The sequence below is a fragment of the Bombus terrestris genome, chromosome 4, assembly GCF_910591885.1.
Source record: "Bombus terrestris chromosome 4, iyBomTerr1.2, whole genome shotgun sequence".
Taxonomy (NCBI): Eukaryota; Metazoa; Arthropoda; class Insecta; order Hymenoptera; family Apidae; genus Bombus; species Bombus terrestris.
In genome coordinates this window covers 15,495,442-15,512,412 of record NC_063272.1, presented here as the reverse complement: position 1 = coordinate 15,512,412, position 16,971 = coordinate 15,495,442, and the positions used below count along the sequence as shown (strand labels likewise).

General features: G+C 42.9%; 2 protein-coding genes and 2 long non-coding RNA genes across 5 annotated transcripts; 2 read left to right on the top strand and 2 right to left on the bottom strand.

Moving 5' to 3' along the window:
* Positions 1-45: 45 nt before the first annotated feature.
* LOC100642722 (menin) lies at positions 46-7,623 on the bottom strand. The gene is made up of 4 exons (XM_003395040.4): positions 6,505-7,623; positions 6,112-6,422; positions 5,878-6,017; positions 46-5,789 (listed from the first exon to the last, which is right to left on the bottom strand). The coding sequence occupies exons 1-4, from the start codon at positions 7,067-7,069 to the stop codon at positions 4,985-4,987; spliced, it is 1,821 nt and encodes a 606-aa protein (XP_003395088.2). The 5' UTR covers positions 7,070-7,623; the 3' UTR covers positions 46-4,984.
* A 314-nt stretch (positions 7,624-7,937) lies between these two features.
* On the top strand, positions 7,938-9,284 carry LOC125384965. The gene is made up of 4 exons (XR_007223849.1): positions 7,938-8,325; positions 8,451-8,649; positions 8,803-9,052; positions 9,121-9,284. It is a non-coding gene; the product is annotated as an uncharacterized LOC125384965 (long non-coding RNA).
* Positions 9,285-10,050: 766 nt separating this feature from the next.
* On the top strand, positions 10,051-16,927 carry LOC100644166 (uncharacterized protein DDB_G0284459). 2 transcript variants are annotated; one of them, XM_048405226.1, is made up of 4 exons: positions 10,051-10,306; positions 11,730-13,560; positions 14,172-14,415; positions 15,711-16,927. In XM_048405226.1, exons 2-4 carry the CDS (start codon positions 12,260-12,262, stop codon positions 15,993-15,995), a joined length of 1,830 nt encoding a protein of 609 aa, XP_048261183.1. In that variant the 5' UTR covers positions 10,051-10,306; positions 11,730-12,259; the 3' UTR covers positions 15,996-16,927. The 2 variants fall into 2 exon arrangements, with proteins under 2 accessions (XP_048261183.1, XP_003395099.2); XM_003395051.4 differs by having other exon boundaries at positions 10,051-10,505.
* LOC125384967 lies at positions 14,494-15,776 on the bottom strand. Its single transcript, XR_007223851.1, has 2 exons — positions 15,668-15,776; positions 14,494-15,515 (listed from the first exon to the last, which is right to left on the bottom strand). It is a non-coding gene; the product is annotated as an uncharacterized LOC125384967 (long non-coding RNA).
* Positions 16,928-16,971: the final 44 nt, after the last annotated feature.

The following is a 16,971-nucleotide window of genomic DNA, read 5'->3' as shown; positions in this document are numbered from 1 at the left end:
GGGAATGGCAAGACGTGTTCTTTCAGCAACAATAACCACGACACGTAGAATAAAATAGTTTATTGTAATTCACAGAAAAAAACAAGACATTTCCATGATGCCTGAAAACTCACTGTTTCGTACCGGTTAACAATAGTTGTGATTACACGTTCTTTTCTGTTCGGGGCCAACGGAAATACCGCTGGTGAGCGCATTCGTCTATCATGCGTTGAACGTCCGAGTGAATAATACAGATTATTCGACCATATAATCTACGGTAAAATTTTTTTTACGATAATCCGCTCTTTAAACAGCTTGTAACAGATTCTGGTTTTCTTTTATATGTATGTACTTATATACATGCGTGCGTATATTTATATCAGAATACCCGTCTGTCTGAAGGGAAAAACCTGTAACCGCAATCTCACGCGATGGTACACATATCGTGTGTGAAAAGATGTAACGATCATCGCACGACGAAGCGATGAATCGTAACCGTCTCTTGGTGTTTCGACTTACGAAATTCACATACCATCAGGGGTATACAAGGTAAACGAGATGTCGTATCGCGCTATCTGCTTACAATTAGTCGGAGTCCGATCCTAGACTAACGATGTTCCAAATACCGTTTCGATGAACTGATTGCGAACGTGTTCCAACTTCTCCTCCAAATACGCTCTTTCGCTCATCTGTTTTCGCTCGATGAAACGCGTTCCGTACCATTCCATTCTACTACGACTCAGCCATCGCCATCACCGACACATATCACATGCCCCCACGATCACATTCTAGATCTAGACAGCCATCGTTCGCAACACGCAACACACGTATTATCGGGATCGGAAAGTTTGCGCGATCTGTCGACAATCCGTTCGCTTCTTAAGTACTTACATAAGAATGTATGCTATAGCAAATGTAATTAGCTTAACGCATTCGTACGTTTCCAAGTTGATTTTACTCTCTAGTTAGCATAGCGCAGCGTCTCCTCGTTACGCGCCTAGCGAAACACGTTCCGTCGAAGGTAAAACTCGATCGAATGCATACTAAGCGTGTTATCGTTGATAAAGAACGATTACCGCACCCGCGTTACCACCGGTGCTCATTTTACGAGCGCGGTAAGAAGCACGTATCATCCTTGGATCGCGCATTTGTTATTCCATGCAATCTTCCGAGATCCTCCGCCTACTCTCACGTTCCCCGCTATAATCATACAAAAACTCGATCCACAAAGCGAACAGCTGTTCAAACGCACGATCTTTCCCTGTCATTTTCCCTGTTCCTCTTATAAACATCATCCACGTTTTCCCCTCCTTTCTTTTTTTTATGTCGATACGCCTCGGTAATAGAATACCGTGAAACTAGACAATCAGTAACACAACGACGAAGAGTGAGAACATAACGACAGAATGAGAACGAAAAATATATTCGCTAGTCGTTTCCGACTGTAGCGTTGTATGGCACTAAAAACGAATAAGCATAAACATACGTTGTCACCTCTATTCCTCCTCCTGTTCCGAATTTTTGATTTTTTAGCATTGCAAAAGCGGCAACATCTTACCCGGCAAAACTAGAATTGGTTCGAGGAAGAGAATCGGGGGAGACCGAAAGAAACAGAGAGGAATTTCGTGGAGAGTTTACCAAGATGACGAAAAGAAATAGCACACGATCTTGTTCTCATCTTCTTCGAGACGAATCGATGAAGTGTGATGGTAACAAGGTTAAGAAAAAATGAAAGAAAAACAAGTACACGAAGGATTGATATTGATACGGCTGGCAAACGGGAAAGCACGAACAGAGGCGGAGGTTTATGCAGCATGCGTAGTATTTCCTCCCATCGATATGTCCAAACGAGGATCGATAATCGAATAATGATCGAACTGCCGGAAAATAAGTCGGACGAGAACGAGATCGATAACGGATAGACGCTTCGTCGGTATTCCTTTTCTCGACTATTTTTCGATTATCCATCGTCGTTCCCTATTTTTTCTACAGTTGTTTCGAATTCTCACCGCAGATACATTTCGTTTCCCTAATTTGCTTCGAGCACGCGATGACCGTTACCGTGACACTGAAACGGATGTTTCATCCCAATCTTTCATCCCTAAACGTCCGAATATTGCGAATATTAATATTTCGAAGAGAAAAAGAGAGAGAGAGAGAGAGAAAGAGAGAGAGAGAACACCTCTGCGCGACATAGCTAATACAAAAATACTGTTCTGTTGCATCAGTTCTTCTCCTATTATTCTTATTACTTTTACGCATAGTAATCCCTGTAGTCTCTTAAAACGTTCCTTTACCGCTGTCAAAGAAATAAGAAAAGAAAAGAAGAAAAAACAACAAAATACTACACGCGAAACGGTATAATTTAGTGATAAAAGTATTCCTTCATCTAGTAACAACCGTTACTTTTCTTTTTTACATTTTTAATTATCTTGCCTTCTGCTTCTTCGCAATATGTTGCAGAATGATAATAACGCATAAAACCGCGGACACAATTGGTTCGTAGAATATTCGGATTTAAAATAATTAAAAAATAAGTTACAAAACAGCGGAACAAGTCAGTTCCTGTTTGAAAAACACATGCACACATTTAAACATCGTTTTGACGATGAAAAATAATAATTCGTCTCGTACATATACGAGTGTACAATATCTCAATTTTACAAGAATCTATACTCGCAACGCACGCGTTACTCTCCCTTTCTATGTGTATTACAATTTTCGATACACGCGATGACGATACAATTTTCACACAATGTCGATTACACTACACGGTAACGTGCCACATATCCAGGAGAGAAAAATATGTGTCTGATCGGTAATATTATCTCAAAAACGCATTGAAAAAGATTCGAAAACATTACTTATATTAATACGCGAACAGTACGGATTCAACGGACACCTCTTCTTCCTTGTTTCTTTTTCCTTTGTCTTTCTCTCTCGTATCTACTCTCGTTCCTGCAGCCTTTTAAAATAATTATAATTCGGCGCCGCGCGTTAACAATTTCACCTCGTGCGACAAAATGAAAACCTACCGACGCCGAGTCATCAGTTACATACTACAATTATTAATTATATAATTATGTATATATGTGTGAGTGTGTGTACAGATACATATATATATACGCATACGCGCGCGCACACATATATATATTTATGTATATATATAGTATAATATAGTATATATTCAGCATCACAGTAAGATAGCGCCCTTCATTATTTAATCGTCGGTTTGCTCGGATCGTTTATATTCATTTCATTCAACAACATATACTACAACAATCCGCCTAGATATCGTCGTGGAATAATTTCTATTCGCATCAATATCGATGTCACGATTACTTTTCTAGTATTCGATTTGTATCGTGTCCGTAGGAGTGCACCTGTACAAGAGGACAAACATTGGAGAAATAAAAGTCGTAGAAAGGTGTTGTGTGCCCGACTCAAAGCCACTAATGATAATCAACGATTTCACCTAGCATCGCGCGCGTACGTAGCGTGCATGAATAATTTTCCAAAATACTGATAGTTGATCGAAGGGCGACAAAGCGGCACGTGACTTGATCTGTAATTAAAATGCCAAGTAAAGGGGAAAACAATTAGGAAAATCTTCATCATCGGATTCTCTGATACGCGCGTAAAGGAGTGACGCGTGCTACGTCGGAAGAAAATTATTTGTACGTTACACGACGTCGCGAAAAACTCTCAGGAACTTCATACGTATCGCGTACGTATCGCGTACGTATCGTTTCCCATTTCGCGATCAACTTCACGAGCTATCGTATCTCGTTCCATATATGTACTGTGAAACACACGCGCACACACATACACATACACGCACACGCATATACACACACGTTACGGACGAAATATCGTCCAATACTTTTCACTCTGTGTACCACGTTTCGGTGGACTACGTTTCACCTGTTCTACCTATCGAGTGGCGAAAGAATAGAATCTAGTAGTAGATACTTATAATTACTCTGAAAATAAATAGTTATAAAAATAAGCGAGCATTTTATGCTTAAAATACCTTAGGTAAAAACTTAATTAGTTTGCACCACTTACGGAGTGTGGAATGTATGTGGTCTCTCTTACTAGATCATAAAAGCGTACGTCTAACAAAAGATTTAACTATCGTGTAAAAAACATTAACGACAACTTGTTAATTTTAATATATGCGAAGTGCGATAGTTCGATAAAAAACACGTGGATCAATAAATAAAGGTGCAACAAGAGATTAGAAATAGGATAAAAGACGAGATCGAAACTAATCGATCCGCCGACGATCATCATTACCGATCGTAGAATAAATAACTGTGCTGAGAATCTGATCTCTCCGCGAAGATACATTAGGTACATTGTCCGATTCGTTTTTCTATTTCATTTGCGCAATCACAATTCCTCTAGTCCCACGCCATTCCTATTCTCACAACCGATCACCCATCCACACCACCCTTACCCAATCGACATGAAATTTACTCACAGCTTTACGCACTGTGGAAGAGACAAGATATTTTTACAGTTAAATACATATTCAACGTGAAAATACGAAGAAACGTAAGCACTCACGGTTTCGGCACATTTAACTTAAAATCGAGAAAATCCTTTTTGTACTCTTCTATAAATTTGTTCGTATCCATTTTTTGCTTATTATCTAACGACGACAGTACGTTCCGAAGATTACGCGCGGACGTACTTTGTGGAAATCCGCACGACAGTTGAAAGCATCGGAATCTTTCCTTGAAACGAAAACGCGCACGGGACACGGGGTTCGAACAAAACGGCACAACGTCGTCATCATCGCTATATCGTCCGCTTTCCAGAGTAAAATAGCTGTAGACGGAAACGCGAAAAGCTTGGGTCAGAAATTCACTCGAATAGAATGAAACCGTGAGCAAAGATTGAGATTCTTTTCCGACCAAAATGAATCCAGTGGCACTATATCTGCGCTGCTCTTACATCAATACTTTACGATACCGAAACGCCGGTCAAAAATCTTATACTATTCGCGACGCGTCCTTTTTGGACGTTGACTAACTCCAACCTCGTCGGTATTACGCGACTTTTTACCGATTTGTACCTGGCTCTGTGCGGTTAGCTGCAACGATATCGCATGCGTGTTTAACTTTTCAGCCAACAACAAGTCTTTCAGACCCTTCATTTTTTGACTGTACAAAGTTATCCTTGGTCTTTCGTGTTCGGAATCAGTCTCCACCTCGGGATCAAGGTTCTCCTGGGAAGTGGAAGGTGCGGGAGGTAAAGCGTCATCCGACGGAGCAACAAACGGTTCCCCGCCACCCTGCAGCAGGTAATCCCTATTAAGTATCTTTTCGCTACATGCTGCCGTCAACGCTTGAATACTAGGATGCATCGGTGCTGGATTAGGAGGTACTTTAGACTCTAAGCTTTTGATCAGGTCGCGGGCCGCGTTGCCCCTCTCTTTAGTTTTACAGTAATTGTTGTTATTATTGTTCAGCGTTTCCTCCGGACTTGTCTCCCTTTTCTGCGACTTTTCTTCTTCCTGTTTCGCTTCCACGTCATAACAATCGATAATTACCTGAGCACGAATACTAGCATCGAACTTTGAAATGGTATTTACCAATGGTCGTGCCCATCCTATGTGTAATACCGGCGTGTTTGCTCCTTCTTCCCACTGACAAATTCCGTCATAAAACCTCAACAAATAAGCAAAACAGCGCGGTTGTCGTAACAAGCGTTCGTCAGCTCGTACCGTATGAGGTATAAGCTCGTTCGCTATTTCCAACAATTCCTTGTATATCTCCCCATCGTCCCTCGAATAATCATACCTATTGCACATTAGAATCGGGATAGTCGTCGATTACAAATTTCGTAATTTCATTTCGGATATCATATTCTCTGTCGATTGGTACTTACTTCCTTAAAACATCTGCCGCATCTGCCCATGATGACAACGCGTTGGCATGCAATCCGTGTCTATACAAGTAACCACCTTGATAAGTATATGGATACACGTGAGCATTTCCATAATATTTTCTCGCTGATCGTATAGCTTCCTAGAAATTACATGCATTAAGAAATTACGTGTATCCTTTATTGAAATTATTAACAAATTCAACTACTAATACTCGTTTATAACTTGTAAGATACCTGAAAGAGATCTATAGCAGGAGGCCTGCCTGGAGTTGGAGCTGCTTCCTCGAGATCTCCCAGATTACCAAGAGCCATAGGATACTTGGCGAGATGACCCAAATCGTACAACAGCCATAATAGTTCTTGTTGAAGCAATGCAACCTCAGCTGCGTCTGATGTAGCGCTTAAACTAGGATTTATAGCCGATACTATGGTAGCAACTTCCATTGCTCTAGAGCATACTACAGCTTGCCCATTCACATATAACCATGATCGAGAAGCTACACCAGGTTCGACCGGTTGGCCACGTTTATCCTCATTTCCCTTCCCTAATGAAAGACATAGGATCAGGTTTAGTAGTTATCAAATTGCATTAGGTTCAATATCTTTTTAACTTCAGGTATGGCTTACCATGCCAAGTAACTTCAGCAGTTTCAGTTCCATCCTCTCCGTAAACCACCCAGGCATGATCTTCTGACATAGCAAGGTGTACATCTTTAAATCCCAATACCTGACAGCCGGCAACCACGGCAAAGGCAACGCCGAAACAATCCAATTTATTAGCTGTGAGGTAGCTATAGAGACTTTGTAAATGCGCGCGATCTTTGTAATAGCTTCTAGTTAGAGAGTTCCATATAACGTCGGAGACTTTTTTGACGAGTTCTCGAGTCGCGTATCTCGTATCGTAAACCGTAAGATCCACCGCACCCTTAATCACTGCGTGAAACTTGGTATAAAGTGCTTCAGCAATATGAAACTCAACAGCCGGCAATTTCGGCTCGTCAAAAACAGTGGTCTCCTGCGACGCAAATGTTCTATTGCAGGTTAGGGAATTCTCGACTGCACCGACGAGAATCGAGAGCAAAGCCAAATCTGGTTCCGAGCTGTTTTCTAACTGATTTTGAAAGATTCGTACGATGGAGGAGATGCTCTGAATAGGAAATAGTGCCTTATCCTCGTCTCGAAAACCCGCCATGTCGCGATTGGCAGGCTGAACACACGAGATCGAGATCTTTGCTTAAACCACGAGTGTCATCCTGTTTCACGTTTATCTTGACAGAAACTCTCGACGAAATCGTGTGATCCGTGTGACTTCCTTTTCCTTGACTAACGATATACGCTAGTCAATGTCGATTTTCCTCTTCTCAATGCGAAACTTTTACATTTCCGCATCACAAAACGAACCACAACCGTATATCACCTAGCGGCGCGCCGCCACTAGGACCGTTTCCAACGCGGCTCTATCATACAACAAAACGAAAAGGCGAGTTTCTGCGCGAGCGACGTCAATCCAAAGTAAATTAAACAATTATCGATGCGCGCGTTTTACGTTCTAGAATTTTCCACAGATTCAGTGCACTAATTTAAGACACCTTAAGCACTTGAAACAACTATTTCTCCATATATTCATATGGTATTCAATTTCATTTACCTTCAATTTGCTTTATACTTTGATATTTATTTATATAAATTGTTCTTGCACACATATACGACCAACAGTATCTGGTAGTTAACAGTATATGTTAGCTGGTATAAATGCAGACAGGTATATATGTATATTAACCAATTAAATGAAATATTTTCTATATATACATTCAACAATATTATATTTTATTTATCTATTAAATGCAACAACACAAAACATACGCAAAACAGTATTAATTATCTCAAACAGTATGTTGTTACAATTGTCTCTCTGAATTACTTTTCATCTTATTATATGTATATTTGTCTTTAAAATGTTTTTTAAATGGGAGTTACTGCGATTTCAATTCTATCATTCTAGGAATGACTTTCGCCCATTCCTATCTTAAATCTATATTTCCAATTATTTTAAATAACGAATACCTTTTGTCGTATTTATATCTACTATTGCAAAACGGTACAATGCACGCACGAGACATCTTATCATAAATTTTTCTCACAATCATAGTCACGATCGTATATTCCACTCGTTTTTCCTTTATGTTCGAATGTATGGCGGCCTAGTAACAGTTTCTGTTGCCTGTCGCATAGCGGCGTAGTTGTTGCCGGACTGTAGTGCAGCATTCGTTAAGACATTTTCAATCTTAAGTCGTCTTTCATAAACGGTTTGTCTTTTGTGGTTTATAAAATATCGGTATAACATATATTTTTCACAGTGCTTAATTTACAGCGTGCATTCACTGGTCAACGCTTTACGTAATAAATTATTTCGTTGCTGCGCACATAAAATGAAAGTCACGATAAAAAGTAAGTATTCAAATCGGAATGTTCAATCTGCTCGTAAGTACATTTCGTTTATTTTTGCAATTACCGATAGCTAGGCGTACGAAGCAGATACAAGTTGCTATATCATTCGTTCTATTTATTTACAGTTTTCGTTACCATTTAATCGTGTAGATTAAATCACGAACCGCTAGATACAGAAGTAAACAATCGTAAACATTTTTTAAGGTTGGACTGGTGTTGCCACCTGGCGTTGGATAGCAAACGATGACAATTGCGGTATATGTAGAATGCCTTTTGATGCAAGTTGTCCAGACTGTAGGATTCCCGGAGACGATTGTCCTTTAGGTAAGTTTAATTTAATTTCTTGAATTAGCGAAGATCGAAGCTCGATATTTGGGTAAAACTGATTAGCGCGTTTATCGGGTGAAAAAAATGAAAACATGAAGGTATCAAACGTTGTTTGGTTTATTGAATCGTTTATTTTTTGCGATTATGTAGAAACGAAAGTAATAAGGAAAATAGCGTAGAGAAAAGGTGGATGAGAAACGACGAGGGTTCGATAGAGCGAAGGTTTGTAAAATGCCGCGACAGCGTTTGCGCAGCTGTAGACATTAATATCGATCGGTGTGCCGAATGAAACGGATCGCTCGCACACGATACCTCACGTTCTGACGCGCGCGTACTCGCGCGTGTCAATGTAAACTCAACAAAGTCTGGTGATTACCGGTGGTCATCGATAACATAAAGTGTGTGTGTCTACGATACTTAACCGAGGAGGAAACGTTTATAGTGTAAAAACATTCTATACTGTTCCAGTTTGGGGCCAATGCTCGCATTGCTTCCACATACACTGCATCATGAAGTGGTTGAATACTCATCAAACCAGGCATCTCTGTCCGATGTGTCGTCAAGAATGGAAGTTCAAGGAGTAGTTGGTTTGCCGATAGTCCCGCAGGTGTCAGCACGCAACGAGTAATCAGGTAATGTCGTTCATTGTGAGTTGTATGTACCAAGGGAATTCATTCGAGGCGAAGCATTCCATCAATTTCTATTCGACGAAAACGTTAGCTATCGTTCGTCATCGTTTCTTTCTACATTATGGCCATTGTCGCACGTTCTTTGGAAATTCTCGATCTCTTACAGTAAAAAGGTGGCATATTTTGTTGCAATTTAACTAAAAAAAGCGTAACGACGAAATAGGTTTGCTTGGCGTACATACGTACTTGCGTGTACATACGTATATTGCCGTTTCAATACTGTCACCTTTTAATTCTCCCTATGAAAAATTGCCGACTTTCTACGACTTCGCTTTTGTTCTGTGCAAAGTTCGTTTAAAACGATTCATAACTTCGATGTAGGTCACAAAACAAAGCTTTACAATTAATCGACCGTTATCGTTGTTAAATTCTATAAGTGGACATAATCGTACAATAATCAATGGACAATTGATTCTTAGCAATTACTCGTGAATCCACGATGGTTCGATGAAAACCACTACGGAAACGGAATTGTCCATCATCAGCGAAAATTACTGAAAATTAGCAGTAGTAGGGTGCCGGGAGATTTCGTTCGAAAACACGATTCGGTTAGATTGCGTCGAATCGTAGAGTTAACGGTGTATTTGGATGTAATAAAGAGATTCTCGTAGCCCGCGCTTACGTAACAGTATTTCACGAGTGCGAGCAGCCGTTGTGCGAATGCAGTATCACATCAGGGAAGCTCTTGTGTCGATCGTGCGTAATTCAATACCGTCCGATTCATATTTTACGATACGCGCGCGAATACGCGTTCTTTAGCGAATTTATTTATGGTAGCAGTGTTATCTAACGCCATCTAAAGCCATACGGCTGGTGTGCACAACTCTTTGCGGCGCAACCCGGAACGTTCGTAATTTCTGTGACTGAATCGCGCGCAACAAAAATTTCACTTTACAGATTTATCAATTTTCTTATCTACTTTTTCCACTAATCGTTGATACTCGTCTTAAAAGAAAATATCATAAGTAAGATTTTTAAGCTGACGTATCTCGTGTTATCGGATTATCGCTTAATCCGGGATCGAAAAATTGCCGACTTTTATGCGATGCAGCGCACAACAGTTTGCAAACGTAGGATCGATTTGGCTTCCGTGCGAACGAATTAGGGTGAAAGTAGAACGAGCGACTGTTCTGTACGTCGTGAAACAGAGTGCGAAATTCGAAGGTACACGTATATTCGCGCAATATCGTCGCACGACCATCGTTATTTCACAAATATATATTTCGAGATACACTGTAATGATCGACATGTACGAATGCTTGACAGCACTTTGAGGAACCTAATTACAAGTTATATCCAAGTGGCTCGAACGTTTTGAGAAAATATTACCAAATATGGACTTTATCGATGTAATTGCATTCCTTAAATTTTCTACTACGCGTATCTATATACACAGCCGCGTAATCGACTTGTTCTTTCCATCTTCGAGCCTGCGAATAGTACCGCGATAGTAGTCGCAACCGTTTCAGTCTGCGAGCCTTTCCGGCGTGTCCTTTTGCTAGCTGACTGGTTGTCCGACTGGCTGCTACACTGACGTGCCATTTCGCACACGTATATACGGTCGGGAAATATAGGCGCAAAGGTTCGGCGTAACACGTCCATTGCTCGGTTGTCTATCCGATGCTGCTGCCTCGAGAACTTGGGCTGGAGCTCGAGTTCCAGCTCAGTCACGTGGTTCCTCGAACGCGAAGGATGTTTGTGGGATCGCGGAGTCAGTTAGCAGCGGGTCGTTCAGCGAGTAACCGAGAGAAACGGAGCATAGAACGCGCTACCGCGGTGGACCACTAGTCGATCCAAAGAGGGGAAAGGGGTCGAGAGACATAGGATAGAGGCGATAGCGGATCGAGGATACCAGGGACCGAGTTTCTTCAACCGAGTCCTCGTCGGTCTAACCTAACGTGCCGCTTCGCCTCGCATCGCCTCACCTCGCCTCACCTCACCTCACCTCATCGCTGCTCGTCTCATCTCACCTCACCTCACCTCACCTCGCCTTGCCTCGCCTCGCCTAGCCTCACTGTACCGCACCGCACCGCACCGCACCGTACCTCGCCTCACCTCACTTCGCCTCACCACAGCTTACCTCGCCTCACCTCACCTCACCTCACCGTACCTCACCTCACCGCACCTCACTTCCTCTCACTTCGTCTCACCTCGTCTTACCTTGCCACGACTCGCCACAACTCGCCTCAACTCGCATCAACTCGACTCGCTTCACATCGCGGCAACGTTTCGCGCTTGTTTCGCGTTTGAATGATCCAGCGTCTTTGAAAATGTCGCGCGTTCCTCGAATCGAACCTGGTGATTTCTCGTGAAACCGTGAGTCACGGAGACGATCGTACGCGCGACGTTCGAGTAATCATTTTTTATTTGCGTTGGTGCTTCTCGAAGGAACAACTCATGTGTACGAGTACTGGAAGGAGGTGGAACAGAACGAAGACCGAAGGTGGATGAGAGATAACTCAAACAGAATAAATAGCAAAACTGGAGTGAAAGAGAAACTACGTGGTTGAACGTCGCACTGCATTGGCGTACCGTGCTGGAATCGCGTAGCGAACGTCAAAATCTATGGGACGTAAAAGACGCAACGAACGACGTTCGACGAACAATCTCGTCGCTTAATTTCGAACGTTGATTTATCATCGATAACGACAATAACGCGACTTCAGATAACTATCGGTCAGTCGTCGCCCATCGAAACGTAGTGTTTCGAACGTGACATAATCGACCGGTAGAGACTTATCGTCGGAATAAACGGAGATGGAATAAACAGAGATAACCGAGATTGTGGTTATCAGCTACGACCTCGATTACGGTGTGCTCGGATAAAACAGAAGCATGTTCGTGGTACGGTGAGACGGTGAGACGACGGTAGCCGCTCGTAGAGAAGGGCCGCTGCAGTGGAAGAGATCGCAGATAAAATGCACTTGGCAGCGACGCAGAGACCTCACCCACCACCGGTACCACCACGGCCGAGTCGGCAGGTGGTCGCCGAAGCCCTTAAAAGATCACCAAGGCCACCCTGTCCGACTAGGCAGGCCCCACCACCGCCCAACACGAAACCGTGGAGATCCGATCGAGACCGATCGAACAATCGGCAACAGGTGGTGAGTCCGGCCGCTGGTCGGACGGTCGTTTACGAGTCGATCAAAGACTCGATTCCGAAAGAAACCGGGAACGAAGGCGGTGATCACGACGATCCGGTTCGGCACGTCGTCGACAAGAGTCTCGGCGATGGCGGCAACGGCGGCGAACCCGTTGCCCGAGTCTCGAGTGAAAGGCGCGTGGACGAGGACGACCGCCGTGGAAATCCGCGGGAAAGGCGGGTCCGTACACCCGTCGTCGGACAGGAATATCAGGGAAATTCCAGTGAATGGAACGCCGTCACCGGTGACGTCGTTTCTTCCCCTACATCGCGTCGGAAAGAAGACCGTTCGAATTCGTGTCGAGAGTATTCCAGTGTCTTTGAACGCGTGACCCTCGATGAACGTTTTTTCAACGGCGTGACCGGCGGTGTGAGATCACCGGTGAATGAGAACGGTAAACAGTGTATCGATGGACCAACACGGGACAACGCGATATCCGAGACGGCGATTTCTCGGACGACGGAATCGTCCGATCACGGCGACGTCGCCGCCAAACCTCCGTCGGTGGTCGAGTCGCACGTATCACTGAACGATGTTCTACGTTGTCAGGATACGCCGTCCGATGCTTCGGAGTCGACGATCGGAAAATCGAAATCGAGCATTTCGGAGAGAAACGAACGGTCGGAGAGAAGGCCGATACCGACTCAACGATCGTGTCTCGTAAAATATCGTGACGCGACGACGAAGAAAAGTGCCGAGACTCGGTGCACGGAAGGTTCGAACGCAGACAGTCAACCTTCGGTTTCGAATGTTGACCGTGCTACGGTGGTTGTTATCGACGAACTGAACCGTAAAGCTACGACATCGAACGATAATTCTGACAACAAGAACAATCGCGGTGAGCATGTCGTCGACCACGACGATCAACGCGACGATCACCACGACAGGGACAGAGCCAACGAAAACGATAACGACAACGACAACATTCACCGGCAGGATTGGCTAGAGGCCGGTATCCACTATTCATCCACGCAGATTAGACTATCTGGCGAAGACGGGGACGTCGTCGATGGAACGCGAATCAACGGATATAATCGTTGTGAAAACGAGAAATACAGCAATTTTAACGTTCCGAGGTAGTTTAACGTCAAAGAGAGCATCGATATAATTTTAAAGTTAGAAAGAGTTGCTGGAACGGTGCACGTGTCGTTAACGCGTTCGTACATCGAACGATCTTGATATCCACTGTAAAACATGCGAGGAGCCCGATTCGTTCGAATATAACGATCCAGTAATTCGATACACGGTTTTCTCGACTCGCAAGATACGCTTTCTGGCGTAATTTTAATCGCGTGACAAAACACTCGACGAAAAAGAACAAGTAAAGTAAGATGCCGGATGTACTCTTCGTAGTTTCTTTTTCCTCGAGTAATATCAAAGTATCGTCCCGTTTCTAATTTTCCTTACCTGCTAACCTACTTCGTCGCCGTTCGTGCGAAACAGTGGCGTTCGAACGAACAACCGAATACCATATCAAGGTCCGTGCAGTCGAACGAACGTTTTGCCACGGCTAAAGATCGTTGATTGAATCGCGATCTCGTGTTTCGTCGAGTAAACTTTCGCGATTTCTAGTTACCAGCGATCGTTTTGAATAAACTGTGCGAATAGATAACGGAATGTATCTCCTCTGTGTTCCATTCGATTCTTTTCTTTTCGTTGGTCGAATGAAATTCTTGTTTTTTTCCAGCATACAAGAAAGGATCGCCATGTCTTCCCTGCAAGGTCTACCACCATTACCGAGAAGTCTCAGTGGATTCAATTTGAGCGGTGGACGAAGCGAGGGTTGCGAGCCACCTCCACCGCCCACCAGATCTTCCAGTAAAACACAAAGAGGCGGTAAAACTTCGATCCAATCGTCGTCCAGGCCATCGCCACCTGCTCGACAGCTTACCACGTTGGATACACAGCTGGCCATACTCAGGAGAGAAATGGTGGTTATTGAAAACTTCGTAGTATCGGATCCTTATACCTGTTCATTCTCTAGTGCCAGATCATTTTTTGCCGGTAGATAGGAACTGTTTATTAAAAAGAAACAACAGAAAAGATATCGATCTTCTCTAGTGCCAGATCATTTTTTGCCGGTAGACAGGAACTGTTTATTAAAAAGAAACAGCAGAAAAGATATCGATCGAATAAAGATATAATTGCCAGAGGAGGCTGGTTCGAATAGGCGGTGTTAATCACGTGTTTCTGTCAAGATTATAGATTAACGAGTCACTAGGAAAATTCCACGGATTTACGAGTCACGATGCAAGGTTTCTATAAATGGCGGAAGGTCGGAATAATGAAAACGTCACTCATCGCGTGTTAGCGGAATGTCAAGCTTTGTAACTAAGATGAAAACCAGACGTTTTTCAAGCATAATCAGCCTTTCTATCACCTCGTACATGTCGTGTTAAACGGAGTCGTTCCGATCGAATCCGTTACCTCGAGGCCTTATTACGCGTGTATGCCACATCGTAAAACACAGTGAATATGTATTCAAAGCGTGGGCTTTTCTCTCGAGAAACTAACGCGTTCTTTGTGTCATCCGTTGCGTCGAGGACAAGCTTTTTTCCTCGTTCCTTCTTCCTTTGAATCAGGTCGACGGAAAGCTATTTTACTAGCAAGATAGTCTATATCCATCTAGTCAAATTTTCGATCTATGATGTACGATGAATATAGCGGTCGCCGTCCAAAAGATAGTTCGCTCGAAAGTCGGGCTAATAGTTTAATAGTTAATCCACACACGGAGTGAACTGGCACAGCCGCTCCCACGCTGCATTCCCTCAGGCGTGACTCCCCTCTTCGCCACCTTTTTTCTGGCCGCTCTCTTTCACCTTCGTTCCTTTCTACCTCTACTCTCGTTATTCCCTCCTTTCTTGTTCCTTCGTTCTTGGTCAACACCTCTCATTCCCATTCTCATTTTGCGTCTCCTACCCAATTCCCTCTTCCTTCGTTCTCACGGCAAGTATCCCGAGAGTTGCCACTCTCTTCAGAGTACATCGCATCAATTAGTAAATTTGGAATTCCACCGCTTGGCAACCGCGTGCTAAAAGCGAATGCGTCTCGTTGGATCAAACGCTTTGTGACGTTTCTTTCTTAAGTAGTAAACAACAGTACTATAACCGACGGATAACGATTAAATCCATTTATATACGGAATAATCGTTATCGAATATTATTTCCACGCGTTCGTAAATACCATCACACGCGTAGATACGCTAATCCATCGTAACGTTTTACAGTTTGGCCTTCGACAACTGGATCTCTCTTTGCTCGCTCAACTTTGGTCCCTGAACGAATCTATACAAGAATTTCGACAACTGTTGCAAGAACAAGAAGACAGAGCGCCATCTCCTTCGCCCAGTAGCGAAGAAGGGGACGACACCTCTTACGGAACTCACCCTCCACCTCCTCCGAGAAGACCGGCTCCTAGTGTACACTTGCATAGACCACCCAGGCCACCAAGACCGGCCAGGCCACCACCTAGCGACGAATCGCCATCTAGCGAAGAGTACGGAGCTGTTTGACGCGTACAACTTCACACTATACCTGTGTCAAATCGTCTCCTCCAACTACTTGATCATAAATTTTGACGCGTTGTAACAGATAAAAGGTCTTGTTTAAGGAATTGGTAGAAGGTGGCTCGGCGATTCGATATCGATCGATACGGTTGCTTCTACCTGTACAAGTCCGAACGATGTTATCTAAGAATACGATCTAATGCATCGTTATAAAAAAACTTGTTGATGCTCGAAGGTACCTGTAACATTACATTTCATTACGGAGACATTGGAAATTCTACTATTCCATAGCGTTTCTTGCAATTGCAATCGCTCACTCGCGATAGATCGTCGCAGAATTGCGCAGCGTGTGAATTGTATGGAGAAATAGCTATTTAAATACGCATGTACCATTCTTTAATTCGCAAAACTGTGAATGTCAATCCAAAAAAACAACGATCCTCTTTCTCTTTGTATATATATACATACATATATGTATATATATATATATAGATATATACTTACATATATTTCTTAGATAAGGAAAAATTTTATTATCCTCAATAAGAACTATTTTAATTTGATACGCTCTTTTTCTCTATTTGTGATAGCAGTCGAAGGGGCCTTTGATTACTTGATAACTATGATAGACATTCGTTTGCGCTAATCGAGATTTATCCACGATTATTGGTTGGAAGATATTTAGAAACGATCCGAGTCTACGGCACGATGAAACGGCTAGTGAGATCCAAAGAACCGCATTCGGAAGTTTTTGTCTCTTCCATGTTTCTCCACTATTACGTCCATTACAATTTTCTTTCTTGTTGAAATGAACGGACAAACGCACCGATAAGCCAGACGATAAGAATCTTCGAATTACGATACGACTTATAAAGATATATGTACATTAATTCGAGTATGTAAAATAAAGGGAAGAATAGATGATACGAAAAATATAATTAGTAACTTTAATATAACGTGAAAAATGCAGTATGATTTACGA